This window comes from Falco cherrug, chromosome 6, assembly GCF_023634085.1.
Source record: "Falco cherrug isolate bFalChe1 chromosome 6, bFalChe1.pri, whole genome shotgun sequence".
Classification (NCBI taxonomy): Eukaryota; Metazoa; Chordata; class Aves; order Falconiformes; family Falconidae; genus Falco; species Falco cherrug.
The window spans coordinates 51737295-51762649 of NC_073702.1; the positions used below are offsets into that span (position 1 = coordinate 51737295).

The 25355-nt window shown below is 36.3% G+C and overlaps 1 protein-coding gene across 11 annotated transcripts in view; it reads left to right on the plus strand.

The window, feature by feature from the left end:
• REPS1 (RALBP1 associated Eps domain containing 1) overlaps positions 1 to 25355 on the plus strand; it is a 70008-nt gene that overhangs the window by 22692 nt on the left and 21961 nt on the right. For 5 of the 11 annotated variants that reach the window (XM_055713064.1, XM_055713054.1, XM_055713055.1 and 2 more), the window contains exons 4-9: positions 8181 to 8334; positions 14698 to 14825; positions 15295 to 15457; positions 15761 to 15824; positions 16679 to 16833; positions 22075 to 22214. In XM_055713064.1, the coding sequence (XP_055569039.1) occupies positions 8181 to 8334; positions 14698 to 14825; positions 15295 to 15457; positions 15761 to 15824; positions 16679 to 16833; positions 22075 to 22214 (804 nt within the window). Of the gene's footprint in view, positions 1 to 4100; positions 4232 to 8180; positions 8335 to 14697; positions 14826 to 15294; positions 15458 to 15760; positions 15825 to 16678; positions 16834 to 22074; positions 22215 to 25355 lie in introns of all 11 variants that reach the window. The other 6 variants (XM_055713057.1, XM_055713059.1, XM_055713063.1 and 3 more) reach the window with 3 other exon arrangements.

Consider the following 25355-nt stretch of genomic DNA (forward strand, 5'->3'; position numbering starts at 1 on the left):
TGCATTTTCTGTGACTGATTCTACATTTCTGGTGGTACAGTGAATCCATTCAAGCAGCCTTCCTGTCATAGTCTAATACTTACTGGTTTGGACACCATGTTAGAAATAAGCTGAAAAAGGGGTGTGAGCCCTTGAGCTCGCTTAACCACATGAATACTCTAATGGGGCTATTTTCCAAAAGACAATTTTTATCAGTGTTTTTGTAGAAATTGCTGATTGTTGTGGTTTGACCCCATCTGGCAACTAAGTACCACACAGCTGCTTGTTCCCCCTGACCGCCCACTCAAGGGATGGGGAGGAGAATTGAAAAAAAGGTAAAACCCACGTGTTGAGATAAGAGCAGTTTAATAACTGAAATAAAATATTATAATAATGATGAAAAGGGAGATTACAAAGAGAGGAAGAGAAATAAAACCCGAGAAAGAAGTGATGCGCAATAAAATTGCTCATCACCCGCTGACCAATGCCCAGCCCGTCCCCAAGCAGTGATCGGCAATCCCTGGCCAATTTGCCTCAGTTTATATCCTGAGCATGACATTCTATGGTATGGAATATCCCTTTGGCTGATTCAGGTCAGCTGTCCTGGATGTGTTCCATCCCAGCTTCTTGTGCACCTCCTCTCTGGCAAAGCATGGGAAACTGAAAAGTCTTTCATTTAGAGTAAGTGCTACTTAGCAACAAGTGAAAACATCAGTGTGTTATCAACATTATTCTTACACTACATCTAAAAACACAGCACTGCACCAACCAGCTGCTAGGAAGAAAATTAACTCTATCCCAGCAGAGACCAGGATACTGATCCAGTTGTCTTTACCTGGAGATACCACTCAGATTTATACAACCTAGAAAGAGGTTCAGACTAAATTCTCATTATATGCCACCACTTTCAGTGTGAGGATGAGAAGATCTGAAGTCTGAGAAGTTAGTTGCAGCATGTCATTTTCCTAAGGATCAGTGTTCTTTCTGAAGGAATTTGTGTCAGAGTTAAGCTTGGGAGTTTCACTCTTAGAGCTTGTCATGTAGCTGTTAGATACTCCATTAGTGAGTCTGGGATTTGGTTGGGGGATTTTTGGTTTTGGGTGTGTGGGGTTTTTTTTTCTTAAACTGTTTACTGGCTTTGTTAATGTGCCTTGCACTTCAAAGTAGATCGATCTCATAAAATACACTGGCTAAAATATTATTTGTATGAAATCATAAGATACCTTCATCTTTAAAAACTGGGTTCAGTCAAGTGCAGCTTTGCATATTAGTGAGATTTGTCATGCATAGGTTAATATCTTATAATTACAAATAATTGATGTAAAATAATTTAACTTAAGGTATTGTCTACTGAAATGTCCTAGCTAAAACTATTCGTTTCAGTGCATTATTTTGGCAGCTCCCCTCAGTGAGTTTCACTTGGAGGTGGGGCATCAGAAAATAGCAGTCAAGTTGTGTTTTGAAAGAGTAGCTATATGTGAGGTCATCTTTTAAAGTAAGTGTGAGCAAAGTTCCTTTTTTATATCTCTAGTAATTTTTATGGTGTCATTTTTAGTTTATAATGGCTAATGATTATGTAAATATAGCACTAGCCAGAAGTTTCTATCTTTTTAATATTGTTAGTGTTAGTAGAAGATGGCTGAAGTCACGCCCAGCTGTCATGGAAGCTACAGAAGTGATTCTAGGAGTCAAGCCAAACAACGAAAGACGTCTACATTCACTAGATGGCTCGTTGACTGCACATCCTAGTGGAGATAAAGCATTAGGGGAAAAACATATTTTTTTTCTGCTATCATAGTTTCTTCTTCCTAAATAATAGAGGCTAAGTAGATTTGAACATTTCTGCTGACATCTATACAAACACTTGTTGACATAAGTGTGTTAACCACAGTGTATGTAGATTATCTCTGTACTTTGTATAGCTGTAATAGCAGCTACGCCACTAAAAATGTTCATGTAGGCTGATCTTGAGAATCTAAATTCTGTAGAGTTCTTGTGCTTTTTAGAAAGAAATCTTCGTAGTAGAATTGGGAGCTGTCAGTGTAGATGGAAGCTTTTTTTTTGGCTTTTTTTTTTCAAAGAGTAAGGCAAATGTACTGAAAACAGTTTCCTAGAAGAGGCAGTAGTGCTGAGTTAGGAAGTACTTTCTGTCTTCTGAAAGTAGCTTACAAGTAACTAAACATTCTCAATGTCAGTCTGTTAGATATTGCCTTTGGATGTTTTGTGGTTGGTTGGTTGTAGTGGTTTGATTTTTATTGTTAAAGCCAAAAACCAAATATTTTTTCCACATTCTTTAGGCGTGATCCAGGTGTTGATCAGATACTGTTTTAGGATACTTTCACCTGGCTTGCCACCTCTTCCAGGAAAACAGGGTAGCTAGTTTTGGTAGATGTTGAGGCTTCTAACAGCTGGAAAACATGCATCTGGCACATGGGTATAGGCTGAACCTTGCTATATATCCTGGTGAAAATAAAAGGTAAAGCAGAAGGTACTCATCTACTTATCTGTGCATTAAGCACTCTGATTTATTGCCAGTGCAGCCTTTGGGGGGGACAGCTCAAATTTGGCACCTGTAGCAGTCAAAATTTGATCATTTCAACTTTTTTTTTTAACTATGTGAGGAGTTGTGTGCCTTTATTTTAAGTTTTGCCAGCAGTCCGTTTTAGTTTGCTTCTGTTTTGGAGATTGACCAGGTAATTCCAGGTAAAATATCAGGTATTACATGAATTGTTTCAGAGCACAGAACTGGAAAAGACCTTGTGTGCCATTGAGTCTAACCCTCTATTATAAGACATTGTATTAGATAATGAGTTTAAAAAAATATATTGGGGTTCTTCCTTGAAATCACAACCTTTTATCCACACTAGCCATGTTGGGGAAAGCTATTCCAGAGCCATAATAGGAATATAGTGGAATATTCATGGGAATATGATGGGAACTCTACTTAACTTTACTCAGATGAGGTAATCCTGTTCTTTTAACAACTTTGTCCTTAGCATTACCCGCAGAACACCACCAGTATTTACTAGGAAACCATTGTATTCACCCTTAGTTTTGTTTTGCTTGAAAACTATGATTGAAAAACAATCCATAGTCTCAGTTTTGCTTCACAAAGTAGTTGCCAGTAATCCTCATAATCCTTCTCTGCCTTTGATCCAATTTGAATTCTTATTGAAAATATTTTACTAGATTTATGTTTCTTGGTCCAAACGAGAGCTCACGAGTATTAATGCTGTTGCGTAGGGTACTTGCCTACTGCTGCTTGATACATCTCACCTCATATACCTTACTTATTAGCAGCTGTGAATAAAGCAAATCTGTCATATTGTTGTGGTCTGATAGTTGACCTGTGCATCCAGTCTTCTGTTTTCAGCTGATTGATTCTCATTACGCACTTCGCTATTAATTTCAACTATGCAAGAAAATGTGTTTTATACTTTAAAACCTGATAATTTACTGTTACCTATGTCCTGAAAGGAATCCATCCATCTGCCTCCTTAGATTCGTTGTCAGAATTCATCAGCATGCTATTTATTGTGCATAATCAGTTACGTATAGTATCAGATCAGGTTATTCCCCAAATCAGTCATTCAGGAGCTTTACTAGAAAATTCCCTTCAATCCCATAGTTCCTATTCTAATACAATCGAGCCTTGATCCTTCTGTAGTCAGTTCTTTTGCACCTTAGATTCTTGTATTAAACTTCACATTGTTGCAATTACCTTGTCTGGCCACCCCGCTGAAGTATGCTAAGGTTTGGTGTGGGTCCTTTGCCTAGACAAATCATAAAAATAATACCAGCCAACTTAAGTAAAATTTCCCATGCTGTGATTGATCCATTTCTCATTTGCCTCTGTGTGTGTAATTATTCTTTCTTCAAAATCTAGTCTAAACCTTTCAAACTGTTGAGGTCAGACTAACCAGTTTGTAATTGGCTGAACCAGACACCCCGCCTCTAAAAATTTGTAGTATTGCATGTGGAGAAGTTCACATTGAACCTTGGACTATTTTGTTCTTCAGTATGAATGCTAGTTGATTACAAAAACATGGGTTCTGCAATGCAATTACCATCTCCAGCATAATATTTCTTCATGATGGATCTGTTCCCTGACTCTTATGCAGGCTGTGTGGTATCAAGACCTGGATCACAACACCCTTAGAGCTACCCTTCGGATACCATGTCTGGCTTCATTGTCTCTGGAATTCTCCTTAGGAGGCTTTCTTCTGGCCTGAGGTGTGAGATCCAGGAAAAGGTTTATAATCTCCTTTGACTCGTGTATGCTTGCAATGCCCTTTTAAGATTGAGATCCCTTCAGAGTTGCTTTAGCACAGTATTGTGTTGCCTTATGCCAGTTTGTTTGACTTACCTTCATTGAGGTTCTTCTTTTAGAACCATATGTTATATCACCTTTTTTAATTATCATGCTATTTTTGGTAACTGCTTGTCATTCCACAGAAGTCCAAGTTCCGAGTCCTTGACAGTGTCTTGGTTTTGTAATTCCAGCTTGACAAAAATCATGCTTTTTTAGAACTTCTTAAAATGTGGGGTTTTTTTACAATTAAGATGGATTGCTTAAGGTTATAGCTAACAGGCAAAAAATATTTTTTTATTAGTTATTGAGAAGAATGTGCCCAGCAGTTGGATTTAGCATGAAAATGTTAAATAGTTATTAACTACGTATGTCAACATGCTTTTATTTAGATCAGTTTTCTGGAGAAATTTGAAGAGGAAAAATAGATGTCTTAAGATAGTAAAAACTAGAACATAGTAGTTGCTATGTTTTTTATTGAGGTTTGTTTGGAGAAAAATTAAAAGCTGGTGTTTAAAATGTTTAATTGCATTCAAAGTGCTAAAATGGTTTATCAAAATAAGATTTTAATAGCAACTGCTATAATAAATGACATATCAACTACAGTATACAGATGGTGAGTAAAATTGTCAAAGTTCCCAAGGAGATTAGGTGGGTAACTTCTGTTAAAATCGGTGAAATTCAAAATTGCAGTTATCAGTAACCCAAACTAGGCAACCTGTTGTAGTTGAATTTCAGCATTTTGAAGAGCAGTTAGGTTAGGTTGTGTACCCTAATACTCTTAAAAAAATCTGACCCTGGGTATTTCAGGCTTTCAAAATTTGTTTCTTTTATTAATAGATTCGACAGGCCAAAGTGGACAACCCTACTTCCTCAGCTGCAAGGTATACTCTCAGTTTATGAGAGTGTATGTTGCAGCTGAGGAACAGAGGTGGTTCTAATGAACCTATGGCCTCTGTTCCCTAAAGTGTGAAGCTCAATGCAAAACTGAAGTGGAAACTTTGTACAACAAACCATGTTTTCTAGGCATGAGTATATGAAAATGACAACTTCTTACTCCCTGCAAAGGCAGATACGTAGCAGATGTTAACCTATACATAAGGGGTGAATGAACCTATATGTAAACTGCAGTTTCAGTAAATCTGTACTCATTGTGTTTTCCCATGACTGCTTTTGAATGAGAGTCAATGTTTCTACAATCCTGCCTCCTCCCCAGTCTTTTCTGGATTTCACTTTCCTTCTTTACACTTGCATCAAGCCGTCAGTATTTTGGCTAAGCCATTTTTTATTTATATATACACACACATATATGTTTTTGTGTGCATATATAAATATACTTTTTTTTTTAGTTAAGGCGTTTAGGTCTCCTAAGCTTCTAATAAGCTAGATTAATGCCATGAGTGGTATATGCAAGTGATTGGGATTGCACAAGGGAAGGGTGGTGCCACAGTAATGCCATCTAAATTTGGTTTAAACTGTTTTGGGAATGTGTGACTTGTCTGTCTTCCAGAAGCTTTTTGACGTTAGATTTCGTGACATGCTTTTGATGTTCAGTAATTTTGGAGTCTGTAAGCTGAAGCTCCAAATCAATTGTGAGAAATCTGTAAATGTTCAGAATTCTGATACACCATTGATGGGAAACATGGAGAACAAAGTTAATTATTTATTATGCTTGTACTTCAGGCGAACTGATTACTATTATTACATGCTTTACAGAATCACATGTAAGGTAAACATTTAAAAGAATCGAAGAGGATCATATTTGCAGTTTCTTCCTATGCCTTGAGCGTAAGGCCAAATGTTAGATGGAAGCTTCTGAATAGTCAGTTGTCAGCTTCATCAGGGCAAGGCTGCTTTGAGGCTTACATGTCAGGAGTTTTAATGTTCACATGCAGTTACTAGAAGTAGTGAGTGGTTTCCTTTAGACTGTCGTATGTTTGTCTGCCTCAGGTTTTCTTTGTCTTTCTGGACCATCTGACTGACTTAAGTAAGAGTACTGGAGTAAATGAATAGTGTCTGCAACCAAGCATAGCTTTCCCTAGGTTTACTCATGGCATTTTGTCTTAAGAACTCGAGCATCCTTCAAATACTGTCTGATAAAAGATGGCTTCTATAAAAGCCAAGGGAAAAGGAAGCTTTTAATTGATTTCAGTGACGCATCATCATGGTTATCCTAGCTCGTGTTGCACTATGCTAAGCAGACTAACCATTCAACCTCAGTTCTAGCTTCCAGCCTGCAAGTGGCACTTTGGATAAACTGACTCCTTCTCGTGCCCCCACGTACCTGTAAGGGTAAGAATGTGCTGTCATCTAAAATACTTGACAAGGAACGTAAGGTGCTAACAGTTTCAGGCAGATTTCAGAAAGGCATGTAACTGCAACAAAAAACCCTTGACCTGGTGGAGGTACTGTGGAAAAACGGTGACTTTGTGCAGTCTTGGTCCCTGAATTAAAAGTTGGAGTGAGTTAGTGCTGCTGCCAGCCACTTTTGTAATACTCTTTGCCAATACGTATTTAAATGCTTTGAATGGTAAGTTCAAAATCTTGTGGCCTAGGAACTCATTTTAAGGAAATCTGACTGAATGGTCAGAACTTTCAGAAAATGCCTCAGTTGCAGAATCAATTGGGCTGGTCCTGTATCCTAGGAAACATGAAAATCAGAGGGGGGAAAAAGGGTGAAAGTTTACATCAGCACACTAGAAAGTCACCAGTTGTCATGCCCTGAAACTTTTTTGTTAGGATGCCTGTAGTTTTAGTGTGTACCTTGCTTTGAGAAAAGCTTGTTTATGGCACTTTCTTACTGCTTTTAGACTTTTGCAGATGTAATATTGATTTTAAAAGCATAATGACCATTGAATGTTCAGCAAGGTAAACCAGTTCAGTTTTGGGAATCATGTGGAAGCCTACAGTCAGCCTGGGTGTTGGTGCTTGATAGTATGTTAACAGTTGTTAACACAGAGTACCAAACTATTTTTTCTCTACTGCTGAAACAGATTTTTAGATTTTTAGCTTTGTTTTTATTTTCCAGGAAACTGAGTTCAGGTTTTGTTTTATTGTTGTACCTGTTTTCACTGATAACGGTTTAGTTCACATTGAGAGATCAGGCAAACGGTAATTTCAAAAGATCTCGATATAGGGAGGAGATAACTTTCTACTATATAAATACTTTTCACAACATAAATTATTTTTTTGTTTGTTTTATTTGAAATGGAATAATCTGGTAATCTAAATGTCTCGTGAGAACTGATTTCAGGTAGAAATTGCTTCTGTGATTCTCTGTTTTCCTGCCTGTTCAGGGAGAACATAGTACAATATGGGATTAAAGAGAGGCTTAACAGCAGGGCAAAACTACCTTGCAATTTGTACAGCAGAGAAGTATATCCTAGATGGCATCACTCTTTGGAAAAATTACATCTATGTTCTTGCATATTAAAAAAAACATGGCCTGTCTAGTGATTTCTGCCCCCCTTCCCCCCCAATGTATAATTCTGGTTTGTTTTTATCACTTGATGAAAATTAGGTATGATAATAAATTCTACAGTAAGTAATATTTTCTTTTGAGACCTGGTTTCAAATGTAACTTTTATCACAAGTGAAAGTGAGTCTTATAATCTAGTTTCCTTTGTAGCTAAATCATTTAACTTGGCATTGCTGTTCTCTTTAAGAATTCCAAGTTAAAAATACATTAAATGACATTGTTTGGAGTGAACATATCCAGTCCCTGTTATACTGTACGTGACTTCTGCTGTTCGCTCACTTTAATAAGTACTAAAATTTTCACACTCCGAAATGAGACTTTAACTGCAGTGATGGTTGAAATAATGGTTTTAGACAGGCTTTTGTGTAATTAGTTATTTAGTAAAAAACTTAAAAGGTTCCTTTGTTTTATTAGGAGTCCACATCTCCAGTTGTTTCACCACAGCAATCCCCACCAACCTCTCCACATACATGGAGGAAGCACAACCGCCATCCCAGCGGAGGGAATAATGAACGGCCTCTTGCTGGACCTGGGCCTTTTTGGGCTCCATTTAGTGAAGCACAACCAGGTATAAATGTCTTCTGTTATGCTTCAGCTGTAACCCAAAGTTGTGACGTTCTTAAGTATATTAAATGAGTTTAGGGCAGTTTATCTTCATGTATTCCAATCCTGGAAACTTTCTTGCAGATTCAAATGTTCATGTTCATGGCAGCACTGTGGAATCTGTGGTCTTGCATATGGCGAGATCCGTTTCTTAATGTGATATGGGAAACGGTTAAGAGTTTGGAGGGAGGGAAAGAGAGTATGAAAGTTTCCCAGGGGAAAGTTTTCTCATACACAACTGATATCATTCTGAAACTGTGCAAGAACTGTCAGTATACCCAACAACATGAGGAGCTCAAGGGCAAGCAAGGGAAAGATAACTTACTGTTTGACTTGTGTTTCTGGTAGATTAGGTGAATTGTTAGAACAACTAATTCTCTTAGCATTTTTTTCTTTCTTTAAAGTCTATATAACTGAAGCTACTGTATTTCCAATCTGTCAAGGTAGAACCACTTATTTCAGTAAAGCTTTTCATCCTTTGTTGTTCCTTTAACATGAGGACCCTCGCTTTGTTGTATCACTGTGCTCAGATTTAAAAAGCTTTCCTCTTAATATCACATATTTCAAAATTTTCTGTTTTCTTTTGTGATGCTTAATAGACTTAATATGTTTGGGAACAGTGGGGCAATTCTTATTCAGGTTCTGGTTTTGATGAAACGTTAAATAATATGCTGTATTTTGCAGGCTGTAGTTTCAGATTAAACTGTGGTTTGTTGATTTAAGTTGTGATATTCCAAAATTGATACCTTTCAATTTATCACCATTCTGTAGTTATAAGCATCCATGGAGGACCAGGGATTCTGTTGTTAGAATTGTTTGGATAAGGAAACAAAACTTATTTTAGAAGTGAAATGGGTTGTATGCAGAGGTTTATACCAGTGTCCTGAATGTCGTTTGCTAGGAAGTGCCGGTCAACTTTATATTAGTCTGCTCGTTGCATATACATAATTACTTCTAAGGGTTGTGATTTCCCCCCACAGTCAATTTCTTGACTCTCTTCTTGGACAGTTTAGTTGATTTGCTTTTCTTACAAGCTGAACTACAATTTTGGTAGCTGATTTCTAACTTGTTAAGGTTTTCTAATTTAAGTGAAGGACTCTAGGAAAGCATGCAAACTATTCATACTGTTAAGAATTCAATATTGCCCTCTTAAAAATAAGGTTGTAATACAGTAGCTCAGTATTTGCCAGTTTTATACTCCATACTGAAACACATTCATAGTGTGTTTAAAGTGATTTGGAGATACCGTTATAGAAAGATTGTATGTTCTGCCAGCGCTAAGGGGTAGAGTGGATTTTCATATATTGGTTTAAGAAAAATTGTTATTGTGAATCACTGTGGATGATTTTTTTTTTGCTCTGCAGGTGATTAATTACTCCTTTAAATTTCAGCTGTTGTAGACAGTTGGTCATTCTTTTTCCCTTTGAGCCTACTTTTTTAAGGATGGTATTTTGTAGAATAATTATATTCTGCTGACATTTAGGTAGAACCAGATAGACAGTTTTCTTAAAATCAGCACTGCAAGCTCGTCTTAATTCCAATGCAAGATGTTTTTGAGAAATCAGGTAATTTGCAAGTACCTGATATAATTTCAGTAGGATTTAAGTTAGAGCTGCTGTTTCAGTTGTGATCCAAGAAAAATAAAACCCAGGTCTCTTTGCTTGTATTTCATATTATGTGAAACATCATTTGAGGGTAATGGGGTTCTCAACTGCAAGCCTGGAATGTCAAGTGTGAAAGTGATGAGTCTAATAATAAATAGCATGTTGCCTTAAACCAGAAGAACAAAAATCAAAATGTAATTTTTGGGGGTTTGTTTTGTTCAAATGGGAAGATTCTGACATAGTAAAGGTATTGCATTGCATCATCATACTGCCACCATGAACAAAATTAAGTAGTGCTTTCTGTATTGAATTGGGTTGTAGAATAATTATTAGATAATGACTTGATTGAAGTTTTTAAAAATCTTACACCTTGTTTTGTATCAGTTTTAAGCATGACTTACAGCTGTGGTTCTCAGTTTCTTGAGGGAGAAAACCTGTTCTCATCTCAACAGAGCAAATTCATTTGGATTTTACAATTTTTTTGCCACTGTGTTGTCCAGTAATTCAGTTAAGATAGTGTTAGTGATGCTTCATAAAGCTGGACTCTGAGGTACTGTCATGACGAGCACAGTGTGCTTATACACACGAAGTTGGAAGGCAAGGTTTGTTACCTTCTTTCGTCAAGCTTTTTTGTAAAGAGACCCCAAAGAGTGCATGTATTTTACTTTAATACCAGGGATTAAAAATGCAGTGACAGACATTGATCACCTGTGTAGAATGAAGTTTATAGTTGGTTCAGGTCTCATCCTTAAATGTTGGGTTCAGTTCTGTTAAAACCCGAGTCTCTCAAGTCTTCCAGGTATCTTTGATTTGACAGTTAAGATAAAGCCGTTCAAAAATCATGTTACATCCCAGTTCTGGCTTGCATCTCTGATCAGGATCAATCTTCATAGAATAATACAGTGAATGACTGAACCCCTTGTAGGAAACTGAATTGTATATGAGAGCCTCCTGTTCCTATAGTTACCAGGGAAGGGAAAAAAATACTTACACTTGCAAAATGAGCTGAAAACATGCACTACAGCTTCAGCTGCTAGAAGTGTGCTAATGGTAGCAAACTTGGAAAGAACCTCTTCTCCATTTCAAATGATGAATTTGAATGGCATGTCAGGATAGAGGCTAGAAATTATTTTTTTATTACCTTGTAGTCCGTTTGGGCTGGAGGCAAAGCAGAGCATTTATGTTGGTAGTATCTAAATAATGATTTCAAACTAGTGAAAAAAAATCTGAGGTCTTCTGTTCAGTCATAGGACCTCTGTTAGCTTTCTTTGGCATTACATCAAAGTTTTGTTTTGATGTCTGAATATGAATGAGAACTTGCAGCCCTAACCCACGCTTCTTTCTTTTCCTCGTTGGGAGAGATATTGCTGCAGTTCATGAAATCAAGAACCAGAAAACTTCATGGACAAAAGTGGAACGTGTCTACTGGGCTAACAGTTTGTTTGCATCTTTAGAGTCCTCCAAGATATTTACTATGCTTGCAGGGGACTGAATAGTCCTTTATTTTTCCTAGCTACTGCTTAACTAAGTGATGATAACTGGCCTTTTTACAATGTAAAGAATATTCTTACTTGTATGTGATTATTCAGGGAGGGAAGAGCTCCACTTCATTTTATTGCCGAAGTTTTACTCACCTTCTGGTTTTGTTTCATCACAAGGTGGTGGTGAGGAGAGGTCTTGCTAGTTAATGAAGTTGAAATTTTAGTGCTCTGTGAGTAAACCCACATTTGTATAGTTGCTGAAAATTACAGGCTACTCGGATGTTATCTAGATAGACCTTTTCTTACACTTAAATTTGTAGCTTAAAGCAAGGGGGTAACTCTTCTCCCCCAGGAATGGAGGTCATTTTCCACAAGTTATGAATGTGCTGGTAAGATATTCAAGCTAGAGAAGGATATAGAGCAGCGACAGGAATTCAAGTTAGGTCTTCACACTAAACCTAGTGCATTGGGCTTCACCCACTAGTTCAAATCTAACAGCTGGTTTTAGGCCTGCTCTCCATTCAAAGTGCCGTTAATGGTGTTCTCACTGGTGAAAATGCACAGACACCATTGGTGGTTGTTTCTTCGTTGGGTTAAGAATCGAGTTAATAAAACAAAAACACACTGGTTGTTCAGAGTCTTCTCTGTGACCCAGTTTTCTTGCACCTTCCCTTCTACCTCAGTGTTCCTTGTCTAGTTTTGTAGTTTGAGAAGGTGAGGAGTGACAGTCTTTAATTCAGACAGATGTACTTTCCATGATTGAGTCCGTGAGTATTTGTGTAGATCCAGGCATCCACTAGTAACTAGTAATCTTTCTCCAGCATTCCTATCCTGTGTCCTAAAATGTTGCATTGCAGAGTGAGTAACAGGAACAGTAAAGCCAGAGTGTTCTTGTTGGGATTATTTGAACAAGTGAGAGAGGAAACAATTCTTGTAATAACTTGTACAGTACTCGGGAGGTATGACAGTTTGGTGCTACTGGCATCTTCGTTGCTGTCAAAGTACAGCTTTGGAAAAGGTGCTGTGCTACATGGGGTACAGATTGAACTGTACGAAGAAAAGTTGTTGGGAGGAGTCAAAACAGAGTTAATGTACAAGTGGTGGTAATGTTAGTGTCTGAGGGGCAGGGAAGGGGAGAGCCATTGTATCAAAACTTTACGTGTGGCATATCCATAGGAGAGATGGGAAGGACTTGTCTGAATCTTAACTGTTAGCCCTGTGTTTAAGAGACCAGGTGGAGACAGACTGGGCTTTTCTGCATGTTTCTTTCTAGTGTTTTAGAGTTAGGCCAGCTACTGAAGAAGAATCCCAAGGTTAAAAGTATTGTCAAACTCACTGCCTTTATTCTCAGCAATGCTGGATGAAGTTCGCTAGGAGCTGCGGGCCACACAGGATTTCCCAGAAGTGGATGACAAATGTGGGAACAAAAGGAGTAGTCAATAGTGGCTTTTCAACCTAGTAAAGCTAACTTTAAAAAAACAAACTCAAAACCAACACATAATACAAAAAAAAAAACCAACAAAACAAACCCTACCCCTTGATTCATATTTTGATGAAATTCAGAAATAATGTAACCTCTCAATTTTTTAAATTTGACTTACCTTCTCCTTCAAAAAAATCTTACTCCTACTGGAAATCTTGATTTTTATTCTGTGTAATGGAAGGTTAAATGTATTGTGCACAATTATGGCTATTGTATGTAGGAGAAGAGCAAGGATAAACTAATTCTAAGCATTTCACTCATTACTTTCTCCTAAGAATAAAAGGGCATTTATGGAATGAAAGAGTAATTGCATACCGTCACATGTTAGTATGCAAAATTGCTATTTAATAATGTTACTGCTACTTCAGATGTTAGTCCTTGGTCTGCCTTGCTGATTCTCAGATTTCCTTCACTCTGTTTACTGCAGATTGTGTACGAGTAGTTCATCAGTCTCCAAGAACCTGAAATTGTTGATATGTCAGCTTCATAAATAGATTACCTATATATATATATAAATGGATTTCTCATAGCAATATTTTTTAGTCAGCATCCTGACAATAACTTCTTGGGGTTTATTGCTTCAATTTAGACCTTAATGGCAGGATTAAAAATATGACATTAATGTCGTATTTCTTGTTTGTGAGTGTGTGGAGGGCTTACAGAAGCTCGCAGGAAGTTGACCTGCCTTTTAAAAGGAAATATGCTTCTAGGTTATGCTGCAGAAATTCCTATCTAAGTATGACATTAACATATTTCAAGAGAAAGCATTTAGTTGCAAGAGTACATTAATCAGTTTCACAACTTTTGTTGTTGTGAACCTGATAAATCTGTAAATCGGAAATGCTGTTCAGATTTAAGAAGTTCAGCATTTCTTTTAGGAGTCAAGGAGTAGGAAGAGTCCTGAGATTCTTCTAGACTTGTTCTAAATGGTTTGTCTTCTCTCTGATCGGTGTTCCATAAATTTTTAATTTGTGACTGGAGAATTTTGAGGGGTTTGTACATAAAGCAGTGGGTGGCCATTTTTCTACAGTTGGTTCATTGTTGTTTTAATATTAAGACATTGAACATCAGCAGTACTTCAGAAGTAGATTATAACAAGGCACTAGGGTGAATCTCTCAGTAGTTGTGTTCCAGATAGCTAATACATAGATGTCAGCACTATATGTGGATGCTTTTTGTTATTCTTGGCCTGTTTTTAAGCAACTGAGTGAAGTTAGTCTAGAAATAATTCAGGAAAAAAACCCTTACCTTTGCCAAAAAGCCTGATTCTTAAGAGGAATTTCCAAGGTTTTGTTCTTTGAATGGCAAACTAAAATCTAGAAAATAAAGAAGTTTAGTCATAGTGGTGCTAGTGCTAGTATTGTATGCCACTTTTAAATAGCTGTATGTCTGTACAAGTGTTGCTCATTTCAGTTAAGTGAAAATGTGGGGTATTAACTCACTTATTCAAAACCCATTGAATGGGTAAAAGCCAATTTATATTTTACATGTTGTAATAAGCTCATTGCTCACTTCTGTCTTTTTAGTCCAGATTTAATGTGACAAATGTAAAAATCTGCAGGAATGAGTTGTCAAGAGGTGAACTTTGTCATATTGGTGCAATTTGAGTTTCATTTTCCTCACCATTCTACAAGTGTGTATCTCCCTGACAGGAGCATGTGTTTCAGGATTATATTTTTTTTGACTGCTTTCCGTATCCGTAGTTCTTACTCAGTCTTCAGGGTTGCCTTTTGAAAAGGAAATGTTTCTTCTGTTTTCAGGCTCATCTACTTCTAGTGATCCCATGTGGTCTGGCCATTCACCACCACCCCATCAAGAAAATTGGGTCAGTTTTGCAGATACCCCACCAACCAGTGCTCTTTTAGCCATGCATCCTGCTTCTGTCCAGGTGTGACACTTTATTGGTATTTGATTTGCTTCATTCAGATTGATGTTGCAATCCTTTTTTTTTTTAAATAATTTTCATTGCAGATGTTTACTGTGTATCTGTGCTGTAGTCTGTTCAGTGCTATTTACCCAAGAGATACTTGTTTCACTGAGTTGACTTTGTTTGGAATGATTAACTGAAAGCTATTAATTTTAAAAGTATCAATAATTATGTCTTTAAAACATTTGTTTAGCTTTTTTGCATATGTGCCATACCTTTTTTTCTGCTTGCATACCTGCAGTCATTCCTATCCATATGTATCAATGTGCAAAAATACCCTGTCGTCATCCTGTAGATAAAATCTGATGATTTTCCGCAGTTTTTAAACAACTGCGAGATTTAACTATGTTTTATTTTTAGAAGGCAAGAAGTTGAGAAGTCGTAGGAGCATTTTAGGTAGATAATACTGAGGAAAAATATTTCATTTCAGGACCAGACAACAGTACGAACTGTAGCATCAGCTACAACAACAAATGAAATTCGTAGGCAATCAAGTAGTTATGATGACCCCTGGAAAATAACTGATGAACAAAGGCAGTATTATGTTAATCAGTTTAAAACCATTCAACCTGATCTAAATGGATTTATACCAGGTAAGTTGCTCTTTAAAAAATATAATTGTGATTGCAGCAGTTCTGTTACAAAGACTTTGTTGTGCACTTAGGTTTGCATACCATTTTGAAGGAAGTTCTGCATTTTACTGATAGTCTGGTAAACTCCAGTGTAATTCAAGAAAGGACTTGAAACTAATTTGCCTTTCCTTCATTTAACGGTAGTAATTAGTGCCATTTTCCCCAAAACCTTTGCTAAGTAGTTCATCTCCTTGGCCATAACTGTAAGTCTTCTAATGATTTAACTTGATTTAAATATTAAAAATGGTTACTGTAACTTTTCAGGATCTGCAGCTAAAGAATTTTTCACTAAGTCAAAACTACCTATTCTTGAACTTTCTCATATTTGGTAAGTGTGATGCGTCTGTACTCGGGATAATTTTTGGAAAGATGACAGCTATCTGGCAGTCATCTAATAATCTACTTACTAGAAGGTGTTAAGTGAAATTTCAGTAGCATTCTAGTATGTTCAGTCTTACTCAGATTTATGCCAATATTACTTTAGTAGGCTTTAATGGGTTTAGACTGGCACTATTTACAAGGCATTTTGAGCTTTTGAAGAAATGTCGAACATTTCAGAGTAAGAAGTAATTTATTTGAAGTTTTTATTGTTAAAGATGCGATTAGACTTGAATAAATATAGATAAGGAATTATTTAAATAAGTTGCAATAAAATGTACAGATGCAAATATTTTTAAATTCGCTTAGTGAGGCTTGATGACAAATCAAGCTTTGACTAGGTGCAAAGCTTGTATTTCATTGTATTCTGGAATTTGTACTGCATCGTTGCTATCATTAAATGACTTGGCTTAGCAGATTTTATCCTTTTTTCAGTGTAATGATTTCTAATTCGGGTATTTTTCCCATTTAAAATTAATCACGTTGCTTCTGCACTATTATTTATTTAGTATGCTTTGCCAAAAATGTGAGGCTAATAATATTATGTAGAACTGTCTTAAATGAGTTAAAAACTTGGAGAGATAAAAGTGGGTTTAAATTATCTTTAAGCACTAAGAAATGTTATCAATTAAGGCTCATCTTATTTGAAGACTAAAGCATGTAGCACTACTATGAAGTGTTTAATAAGGTAAAATTAACTATAAACTGCATTCTTTGATTTTTCCAAGTAGTACTACAGAAGTATGTCTTTTGGAAATAAAATAACTGTAAGAAATTTTATTTATACTAAATCTTCCTTTTTAGGGAACTGTCAGATTTTGATAAAGATGGTGCATTGACACTGGATGAGTTCTGTGCTGCATTTCATTTGGTAGTTGCTAGAAAGAATGGATATGATTTGCCAGAAAAGTTACCTGAAAGTTTAATGCCCAAGCTGATTGATTTGGAAGATTCAACAGGTAAGACATGCTTACACAAATGTCACTGTTTTCGAATGATGGTATAGTTGTTACTGTGTATCGGCCGATACGTTAGTCATACGTTAGATAACGTTAGCGAACATGGAGTAAAGTAACATGCAGTTTTTAGAAATCTTAATCAGTAGTCAGGGCTAATCTGAGCAAGTATGTATTTCTGTACAGGGAGGTGTTATTTAGAAACAGTACACATTGGCTATTACACTTGGAAGTACTACCCATGTCCTTTAAAGGTTAACAAAAACAAAACTGTCACAGTATGGATTTTATTCATGATCAGCGACTGTATTCCAAATTCCCAATATGGCTATACTTCAGATTTGCTTTCAAGTGAATATGCTTTCTGTTCACCCTCATTTCTGAAAATATGGCATGAGTTTCTTAAGTCTTGAAAGTACTTAGAAAATATTCCGGGGTTCAGTGCTAGAGGTAGGATTGTAGTTTAAAAGTACAGGATCAGTAGCACAGATTTTTTTTTTATTTTTTTTTAATTTAATTATATGCCTGACTTGACAAGATCTGTTCCTCATTGCTTTGGCACCTAGTCTTTGTATACATAGTCCTTTGCCTTTGGACACTCCCAGATAAACCATTGAATGTGTGAGTTCTGCTCGTTAGTTTTTTGTGCCAAAAACTCAGTCCCATAACTGAAAAGCAAACTATTGTTCCATGTAAGTGGTGTTTAAAACCATGATGTTTGTAGCCATCTTCCTTTACTTTAGAACAGATGGAGGAAACGGAATATTTTAGAACTGCTTTAGATTACTTTTTAACAAGCAATCTTTGCTTGGAAAATCATGTTACACTATGTGTGCTTAGGTAGTATGATTTCCTAGAGTTTTATTTCTTTTTACTGAATACTTCAAAGGTGGTTTTTTAATATTGTGTGTGTGTGTGTAAATGTCAGAGATTTTCATCAGACAATTATTGAGTTCTTAAACTAGATACTGTGGCTACTACTACCTCTCCCTTATAATTAAACCATATTTTGTGGGAGTTGCTTGGCTTCTCAGAGAACCTTTCCAACAGCAGTCAGCTGCAACTGCAGTGTTTTCTCTGTGTGTAAGCATTTTGCTATGGCAAAGATATTCATAAGAACTACCTACAATTAACTGTGTGAATAACTAGCAAGTGTCTAAAACCTACCCGTTCCGTTTTTGTGCCAAGCAAAAATCTTGGTAGGAAGTGGAGTAGCACTTACTTGTATAAACCATTATTGTTTTTTTTTTTTTAAAAAAAAAAAAAACACAAAAAACCCCACCAATAAACAAACCCAACAACTCTATCTGTACTTGATCTACTACTGCCTTTATTGGTAGTAGATTTCAAGGCTTTTTTTATTTAACTGAAGTTGTCTGGAAACTTTTTAAATTGGACATTAAACCAAAAATTTATATGTGTATGTTCTTATTTTATAGGCAATTTTGTTAATATAAAAATGACTTATTTTCATGAAGTACAAAGTGGACTGTAAATTTGAGGACAAGCTACTTTTAATAGTAAAAAAATAAGTTTTTCCCTCTGGTTATTATAGGGAAGTCACCCTGTTATAGTGAAAGGTAAAAGCTTACCATCCTGTGTAAGTTGTGCTTAATAAAAAAAAGTTCTGACTGCTACTTAATGTTGCTGTTATAGCTACAACAAAAAGTGACAGTTCTTGCAAACTTCTTGAATTTTCTCCAATTAACTAGTTTTTTTAATTTATTTTTTTGGGGGGGCCATCAGTATTGCAAATAGTTAATCTTTTCTAGCACCCAACATGTTTTATCACCACAACTTATGTGTTGAATGAAAAACTTCAGGAAAAGTTATTGATGCGGCTATAGCTTATCCTGTAGTTACAACAGAAGAAATCAGCAGTATATATTTACTGTTTTAATCTAAATAAAAAATCATAGGTCGGTGTGCAGACTAAAATGCATGTTAAATTACATGAGTTCAACTTAAGGGCTGTAAATCAGCCTAGAAAGATCAACCACTTAAATTTCTGTAATAATTTTTTTTTTAGTGCCCATAAAAGCTGTATTTCAATAAAGGTCACTTCAGATAGCATTCTCAGAAATAGAAACTGTAAAGTATGGCACCAGAGTGTTTTTTTGAGTCCACTTTTTTTCATAAGATACAACTTTCTCAAAGAAAGAAATGTTAATGATCTGCTGCTGTCTGAACCCTCAGTGCAAATAACATGCTTTCGAATTGTTCAAGAAGGTGAATTACTTCAATGTCTTTTTAAAACAGTTGCAAGATGGTAAACTTTATTCAAAAGCATTAACAGTACTGTTGTTAATTCTGTCCTTTTGTCAGAAACTTTCCCCTTGATCTTCCATGCTTTTGCTCTGTGCTTGAAACTTGCTGTCTTTTCATTTTGAACTAGTGGCTGGCAGAAAGTAGCAGAGGCTCCCTGCACCTGTGTGTCTGTTCAGACAGGGGTTGATGCTGGCAGCCTCTCCGTCACCAGCCCCTCTGAATCTGTTATGTGACCAGCTGCAGGTGTTCCAAACCTGTTAACGGATGTTCTTGCCTCACACTGGTTTCATGACCAGGGAATATGTATTTCTCTCACATGGCATAGATCTATTGTATAATAGCGCATTTATATAGTTGGTAAATTTTCTGGTATAGCACTATGCCTCTACAGAATTTTAATAGAAAAAAAAAATGTTAAATCAGGTGCTAGTATCATTCTGCTGGCTGGAGAGAGATGAGGTGGTTTAAGTTCTTAGGCTAATGTGGTAATTCTGCAATACATTTAGTATTTTGAACTGGATTGTAGCAGCTCCGCTTAGGAGTTAATAATGTGTTGGGCTATTTGTAGATGGACAATGTCAGCACTTCAGAATAAGCAGGATCTGTCTGTGTAAGAGCAGCCCGGAGAAGAAAACTGCAGTGAATGAAAATGGGAGCATGAAATCAGGCAGTTTTGTACAAATACTTTTCAGAGTGCTTATACACTTACTTTATGAATTGAATACTGTTGATAGCATCTGCATCATTCTTGGCAGAATTTATGTCTGCAGCTAACAAGAATACTAGTCTCACTTCCTGTTATGTAATAAAATGTGAATATTTTCCTTGAAACTCAAATTTATCTCAGTTAATAAGCTTCCAACCCTTTAAAAAAATCAGCAAGTTTTGCTTCCCTGTGAATTTGTTTTTTGTCTGGGTTGCTGCAACAATGCTGTTTCTTGGTAAGAAAAAAAAAAATTGCCATGCATTGCATCTTACACAATTTAGTTAGCTTAACCCCTGAAGTTTTCTTTAAGTGTCTCATGCATGTTTCGTGTAGATATTTGCAAAGTTCCTTGAATTACAAGTAGCTGTGTAGTCTGTGCACAGCAGTTGTCAGCCTTATCTTTTGACCTTGCACTTAACGCTAGTAGTTAGTTCATTTATCTAGTATACCACTGTTGAAATGAGAATTTTGGGTGCTTTTTTAATTCATTAGAAAACTTTTATTCATATTACACTTCAGGGCAATTAATATGCAGTATGCATTCCCAAAATATTACCACTGACATATTTAGAACTTAGTATATTTTGTGTCCAATGACCACAGCATATCATCTTGACTGCTTGGTGATGTCATTGCATCTGTAAATATCAGCCTGATGTAGCCAATTTTTTATTGCCAGGTGCTTTTTTGCGTGAAGGCAGGTATTAAATGCAGTTCTGTGTGGAATAATTTGTAAAGCCGTTTTTCCTAAAAGACAGTTGTACAAGATGCTAGGTGCTGGGCACAGTTTTGGGACCACTGAGTCTCAACCTGATATCTGGCCATTTACTGGAAGTTGACAAGACCTTTGAAAATTTTGATGAGTGACTGGTTTTTGTGTGGCTTTTTTCATGTCAGTAGCACCTCAGTGTCCTTTGACCCCAAGATGGGACACTTAACTTCTTTCTGGACTTCAGTGTTTTGGCTCCTCATCTTAGTCTGTGCCTCTTGCTGTCCCCAGCAGCACTATGGAGACCATAATGGGTTGTTGGTTTTCAGAGGTGCTGTTGGTCACCGTTGTTTGTTCAAGTGTTTCCAGTTCAATTTGACACTGGATTTGTTACAGGTTTCTTCTGAATGGAGGAAAGCAGGCAGAATATTGAGCAGTTGTAGCAGGAGAGCAGGCTGCAGAGTTCAGCTCTTCAGGAGCCTGGAACCAGTCCTTTTTCTAAATTTTAATCACTTTGGTACAGTGTATCACACAGGCTTGTGGCAGGCCTCTTCAATCACATATCTATTAAGCAGTTATTTTAAATAGTAATTCAATTAAGCCATCTTTCCTCTTGTGCAGCATTTTGTCTTGTTTTGAGTTTTCATTCTTTGGACTACAAACATTTTGTTACTATGTCTGGCTACTTACAAGTCACTTCTGTTTCTGTTACTTACATTATACAGTTATAAACTCAGCTTCAGTTTTTTGAGGCTTTCAATGCATTGCTTTAGCTTGTATTGTGTATCTAGCAAAATAAAGACACTAAGCAGGATTTTACTGTGTTAAGCAGAATGCTTAATCTGCTCTTCAGTTTAGCTTACCCAATTCTCTTACAGTTTGAACAGAACAAAAATGCATGTTGCATCATGACAATGTGTGCAACTCTGAAGGAATGTTTCTGCAAGGGACTGTACTTGCTGAAAGCTCAGAGAAAACTGAAATAACAGTAACAATGTACAGTTGCAATGTGACAGCTGCTAGACTTGTTCAGTTTGCAAAATGTGGTGAATGGAAACACCATTGTTTTAGTACGGAGGCTTAAAACTTAAAATATTCTTTGGGAAATAATCTAAAGGGGAATGGTTTTCTCAATCTGTTTTCATATTTTTGGTTTCTGATTGCATTGATACACTGGCTTTGCTTTAACCTTTTATTTAAGAAAGTATTTTATTCTGTAAGAAACTCCTCAGTACTGGATTTAATGTAATAAACGTAGTGTGAAGTTACTGTCTCAATTTAAGAAAGAATTACTCATTTCTGCATGTAATCAAAACCTAAAAATATTATTTAAAAGCCAAAGTACAGGGAGAGAGTATGGTACAGAGTAATCTTCAAAGTCTAGTTTTCAGAAAGATCCTCAAAATAAGAGTGGCACCTATTAAATAGATTGACTTGAACAAGTGCTTTTTGTCTGCTGCTAGGTATTTACCTGGGTAAGATGAAACCAAAGGTTACTTTGCGCTTTGCATGAGATGACCAGCTATTTTTAGAATAAACTGAATGCAATTTTGGTTTATAGTGATTCCTGTCATTTCAGAAGTTGGGGAACAGACTGGTGAGGTAGGTTACTCCAGCTCTCCAGCAGAAGCACCTCCAAGCAAGTCTCCATCAATGCCATCCCTAAACCAGACCTGGCCAGAATTGAATCAGAGCAGTGAGGTTAGCACTTTTATTTAAGAGTTATTTCATTGCTATTCGATAACTGAATTGTGTACACATCCATAATTGATCATAAGTGGATTGTTGATCGCAAATAATGAAAAAGTTAGCAGGACAGTAGACACAGGAAGGTTCTACACATTAAATGGTAAAAAAGGTAATTCCTTCTGATTTTTGTCTCATTGTGAGATGAGCTACTACATAATGTTGTTGTTAATGGTATTTAAGCTTTATATTAATCACAGAATTACAGCATTTATTGGAAAAGTTGAATTCATGCTTGGTTTTTTTCCCAGTTTAGGGCGAGGTTTTGGTTGGTTTTTTTTTTCTTACCTCTGAAGTGCTTTTATAGCCAAAACTTTTGCAAAACTCAAAATAAATTTCTGACTGACATAGACATTGAGAATTATTTTTGGAGGTGATGTTACCCTGAAATATACCTCACCAGCGACGTAGAGAATTCATAGCTCTGGGTTTGTTTCATAAGCAAAGACACAAAGTTTAATCTGAAGCCAATCGCTGGCTAGATTTTTTTTTTTAATTTTGAGCTTTTACTATTATGTACTGCTGCTTTACCATCCTTTACTATACGTATTTACTCTATAAGCAGTCTTATATAGTAAAGCTGTATTCTGGCAGAATTTGAAACTGAAGTTACCAAACAGGACTTTTTATATTTTTATTTTTCCACAAGCATCCGTTATTTAAAAAGCCTGTAAAGGATTGATTCCTAGAGTTTTTCTTGTTGCTGTTTTAACATTTTTGCCTTGTACTTAGAATAAACCAATGTTTTATTCTGAGAACTACTTCAGAGATTCTAATGAGTTCCTGACTACAGCTATACTACAAAGATGATGTAGACTTATTTTTCATTGTAAGAGGGGGGGAAAAGGGGAAAAAGTATTTAAATTATTTTTTTAATAGTCTGAGACTTTCAAGAAGAATCTGAAACTTGTGTTAACATCTAAGATGGTTCTGTCAGTAGCTGAGGATTCTTACCTTCTCTTATTGAAATAGTTTTTTTGTGGCTTTCTTCTTTCTTCATTAGATTTCAAGTGGACAGAAGGGTTGGTAGTAAAAGGTTTAGACAAACCAAAGGAGAGTCAGTATGAAACAGAAAAGAAGCACGTTTTGGGGATTAAAGTTAGGAGCAGAGGGAATTTTCTTCCTTTCTCAGGAAAAAGGATTTTACGAAGCCTGCTGTCCCTCTTTAAGGACGAATGTTATCCTCACAGTGATGTCCTTACCAAATAAAAAACATAGGAAATTACACAGTGACTCTTAGACTTCTGGTAGGAAGCTATGTTTTAGGAGGGAGGTGAGCAGATACTCAGTTGTTGCTAAAAAGCTGTAAATGTCTGAAACTGTATTAAATTTGCATTGATACATTCCCTCATGTTTGCAATAAAGAGTTAATAAGCTAATCATTCAGTAAGCTGCATTGTAGTGGAACACATTCTTTCAGCATCCAATGCAACTCAAGCCAATTGAATATGATAGTTGCAGCAGTAGAACGAAGTTATTGATGATTGTCAGCCAAAATTTTGCGCTACAAAACTGGCTTTGTCCATTCAGATAGATAACGTGGTATTTTCTTTCTGAAAATCTACTAAAACTTTAAAAGATTTGAAAAAGTTCTCACACTAAATATACTACCAGATACTAACTATACTAAAATTAGAGTTGAACATTTAATAAGTGTTGAGTGTTTTGTTCTAACACAAAGGAATTTCTGACATTTCAGCTATATCGCCGTGCATGCTTCTTGCTCCTCAGCATTTTCTTTTCAGCATGAGTCAGGTCAAAGTCCTCAAGGTTTTAATACCATGAAAAAATTTCTGGTATTACTGCAGGCACCAGTCTAATTGTTTCCTCTTTGAACCTCTTATAACTGTCACCAACAAATTACTCAAAAAAACTGGGCTTTTTTGGATTATTTGCCTTTCCAGGCAATTTCATCCCCGTTAGTTTCAGAACAGTTGCTTATTCTGTTCCTTCTAGCTCATAATTGATTTTTAGACTCCAGTTGCCAGCCTCAGTTACTGTAAGCTCGCAAGTATGAACCAAGGCATCAATCTCCAACTTCAGGATAAAAAGCACCATGAAAATCTACCTAACTCCGGATAATACATGCTTCACGTTCTCATCTCGTCACTCATCACTTCTCTCTTACTTTGGACACCTTTTCCATAAAGTCTCAAGGCTGAGCACTTAGTTGTGAGAGCTTAAAACAAAAATTTGAAAAGGCTACTAAATTTTCACTGAAGACAGTCTAGTGTCATATGGTCATGTTAGCTTTGACACAGATAGGAAGTTCTGCTTTTGAGTTTACAACTGTTACACCTTGTTTCAAATGTCTCGGTGTTCTTTTAGTAATGGTTCAAGTTGCTGTGAGTTTCAGTTTCTAATAATTAACTTTTTGAAAGTATTTTTTGAAACATTTTTGCAAGTCTAGAGGATGAGGATTTTAGTTTAAGCTATTTGGAGCTTTATCCCAGCAAATGAACTTTATTATCAGTGCTTTTAAACCTTGCACAGAGTTTGAGATGCAGTCCAGTAGATACTTAATATATGTAGCTTTCTATTAACCAGGGAATTAGCAGTAACTGGTTTCTGGTAGTATTTCGAGATGGAGCACAATAGCATATTGCCCAGAACAGTTAGGAGGCTTTGGTGTTCGTTTGTCTGTGTGCAGCTAGGGAAGATGGAGATGAGTAATAAATGTCCTGCAGTTTGGCTTCAGAGGAGTAAAATAAGAGATAAATTCAGCATACATTTCTAAGAAATAATGTTTTAGCATTGATCTTAACTGTAATGTAGATGCTGAATGCCTTTACAGAAGTTCTGGAAAACTGAGAAACAATTTTTCTGTAAGTGAATGGTCTGTTTTCCAGTCTCGCCAGTAACTTTGAAGCCACTGGCCAAATCAAGTTTAAAAGGGTAGTGGTAGCCCTAAAATAAATATTAATGCACTTCTCATGAAAATGAGCAGCTGTATAAATACAAGAGGCAAAATCAGGGGAAAGGCTGGTGGAACTTGGCCGTTAAGATTTTGATTTGGTAAAAGCTGGCTCAGTGAACTACTTGCAGTGCTACCCCTTCATGAAGGGGTAGAGTGACACGGAGATTAACTGTTTAATA